At 50.5% G+C, this 2,122-nt stretch overlaps 1 protein-coding gene across 1 annotated transcript; it reads left to right on the top strand.

Annotated features, from left to right (window-relative positions):
* The first annotated feature begins 477 nt into the window (after window positions 1–477).
* On the top strand, window positions 478–1,743 carry LOC114911617 (paraneoplastic antigen Ma1-like). The gene has a single exon (XM_029255526.1). The coding sequence runs from the start codon at window positions 478–480 to the stop codon at window positions 1,741–1,743; it is 1,266 nt and encodes a 421-aa protein (XP_029111359.1).
* The last annotated feature ends 379 nt before the right edge of the window (window positions 1,744–2,122 follow it).

Raw genomic sequence — 2,122 nt, 5'->3', positions numbered from 1 at the left:
AACTGGGCCTCTCCTCACCCTAGCAAGAGCCATACCCCGAAGTTGGGGGGGGGCGACAGTACACGCATCCCAAAGTTGTGCTGTAGACACCACCGATTCACCTCCCATGCTAGAGAAAAAAACATCAGAATCGAGTGGGTGGGCTACACTTGGGGGCTCGTCCGGGATATGATTACTGTTTTCTGTATTTGTGAGTATATTTTTGTATGATTTGATGTCTCTTTGATATGATTTGTGGTTTGATGTCTGGAAAGTTGTTGTAACATGGAGTCAAAGCAGATAGTCCAATGGTGTAACGACAAGGGTATTGATATAAGAAAAGCTGTTGTGCTTAGTGGGGTTTCTGTTGACATTACTGATGAGACTGTGTACAAGGTGCTGGATGGGGTGGGAGTATTTGGTCATTGTAAGGTAAGGGGACGGTGTTTAGAACCAGCTGGAGACAACCAACTTGTGTTAGTTGAAACCACAAATGATATGACTAAGGCTACCATACCTGAACAGTTAGCCTTTGGAGGTGAGTCGGGGCCCTGGGTGGTTAATGTCAGCGAGACCCGAGAATGTCCAATACTTGGTGAAAGAGGCAGTTTCCAGGCAAAATTCCTGTCATTCCTAGCAAGTGAAGGGAAGACTCTAGCTGATGTCTCAGGCTGGTTTGGGCCTACTCCAGCGCCACCTGTCGCTCCAGACTTGAACACCAAACTCGTGGATGCCATCTCTTCACTTGTGGAGAAATGCCAAGCCACGCCTATGGACGGACTCGGCTATCGTAAACTTCGCTTGTTCTCCGGTGTGAAACCAACTCCACCGGGAGAGGAAGAGTATGATGCCTGGGCTGAGCAGACCACTCACATGTTGGATGAATGGCAGTGTTCAGATATTGTCAAGAAGCAGAGGATAGCTGAGAGTCTCAAAGGGCCAGCAGCAGACATTGTCCGGTGCTTAAGGGTTAGTAACCCCTCTGTCACTGCCGATGATTACCTCAAAGCCCTGGAGGCAGCTTTTGGGACCACAGACAGTGCGGCTGATCTCATGGTAAGGTTCCGTGGTACATTCCAGCAGGAAGGTGAGAAACTATCAGCATACTTGTTCCGTCTAGACAAACTGTTGCATGCAGTTCATCGTAAAGGTGGGGCTGAGGTGGCCGACCTGGAACAAATTCGCATTGAGCAGGTTGCACGAGGAGCTCTGTCCCATGATCTTGTTGCCATGCGCATCCGAACGATGTATAAGCTTAAACCTCCTCCAAGTTTCACAGAGTTGCTCCGTGATGTCCGAGAAGAAGAGGAAATGATCCTGGCAAGGCAAAGTGTGGGGAACGCTGCTCTTCCAGCAATGGTTAGGTGTGTGGGGTGCGCTACACCCTCCCCCGTACCAGTGCAGCCTGAAAATGTTGCAGTACCTGTGGTAGCGGGGAATGGTCAGGAAATAGAACGGCTCAGGGAAGAGTTCAGAGGGCTAAAGACGGAGGTTGCCCGGCTGTTTTCTGCCTCGATAGCTGCCTCCGATGGCATACCACAGCAGACCATGCAGAATCTCAATCCGAAGGGTACAGGGACCTTGTATGCCTGCGGAAGGGAGGGTGCTCCCAGACCCCAGTATCGTGCTGGTGTTTTTTGCTATCGATGTGGTGAAGATGGGCATTTCCAGCGAGAGTGTCCTAATCCAGAGAACCTTCGAAAGGTGACGAACCGACTATTGAAATTAAGGCAGCCGCCGGGAAACTTCCCAGGGGCCCAGTGAAGGAACGGCCTGCCGCCCCGGAGAAGACACGTTCCACCAGGTGTGATATGCTACGGCAAAGGGAGGCTATATTGCCAGAGGGTTTAGTTGGACCCAGTGCTATTGTCTCGGTACAAATTGAGGGCATTTACGCTAAAGCTTTGCTCGATAGCGGTTCCCAGATTACTCTACTGTATCGCTCCTTCTATGACCAGTATTTGAAGCACTTGCCTTTGACCCCTATCGAGTGCCTAGAGATTTGGGGCCTTAGTGTGGAGCAATATCCATATGATGGCTATCTGTGCGTGAAACTGGAGTTCACTGGAGACGTAGTTGGAGTAGTGGAGACCATAGAAACGCTTGTGCTTGTGTGTCCAGACCCGGTTGTGAAAGGGGAGGT

Source organism: Scleropages formosus, chromosome 10 (genome assembly GCF_900964775.1).
Source record: "Scleropages formosus chromosome 10, fSclFor1.1, whole genome shotgun sequence".
Classification (NCBI taxonomy): domain Eukaryota; kingdom Metazoa; phylum Chordata; class Actinopteri; order Osteoglossiformes; family Osteoglossidae; genus Scleropages; species Scleropages formosus.
Note: the sequence above shows the minus strand (reverse complement) of the source record. Positions and strands in the feature narration are given on the sequence as shown.

Coding starts and splice junctions, on each gene's coding strand:
- LOC114911617 (XM_029255526.1), top strand. CDS start 478: ATGACTAAGGCTACCATACCTGAACAGTTAGCCTTTGGAGGTGAGTCG.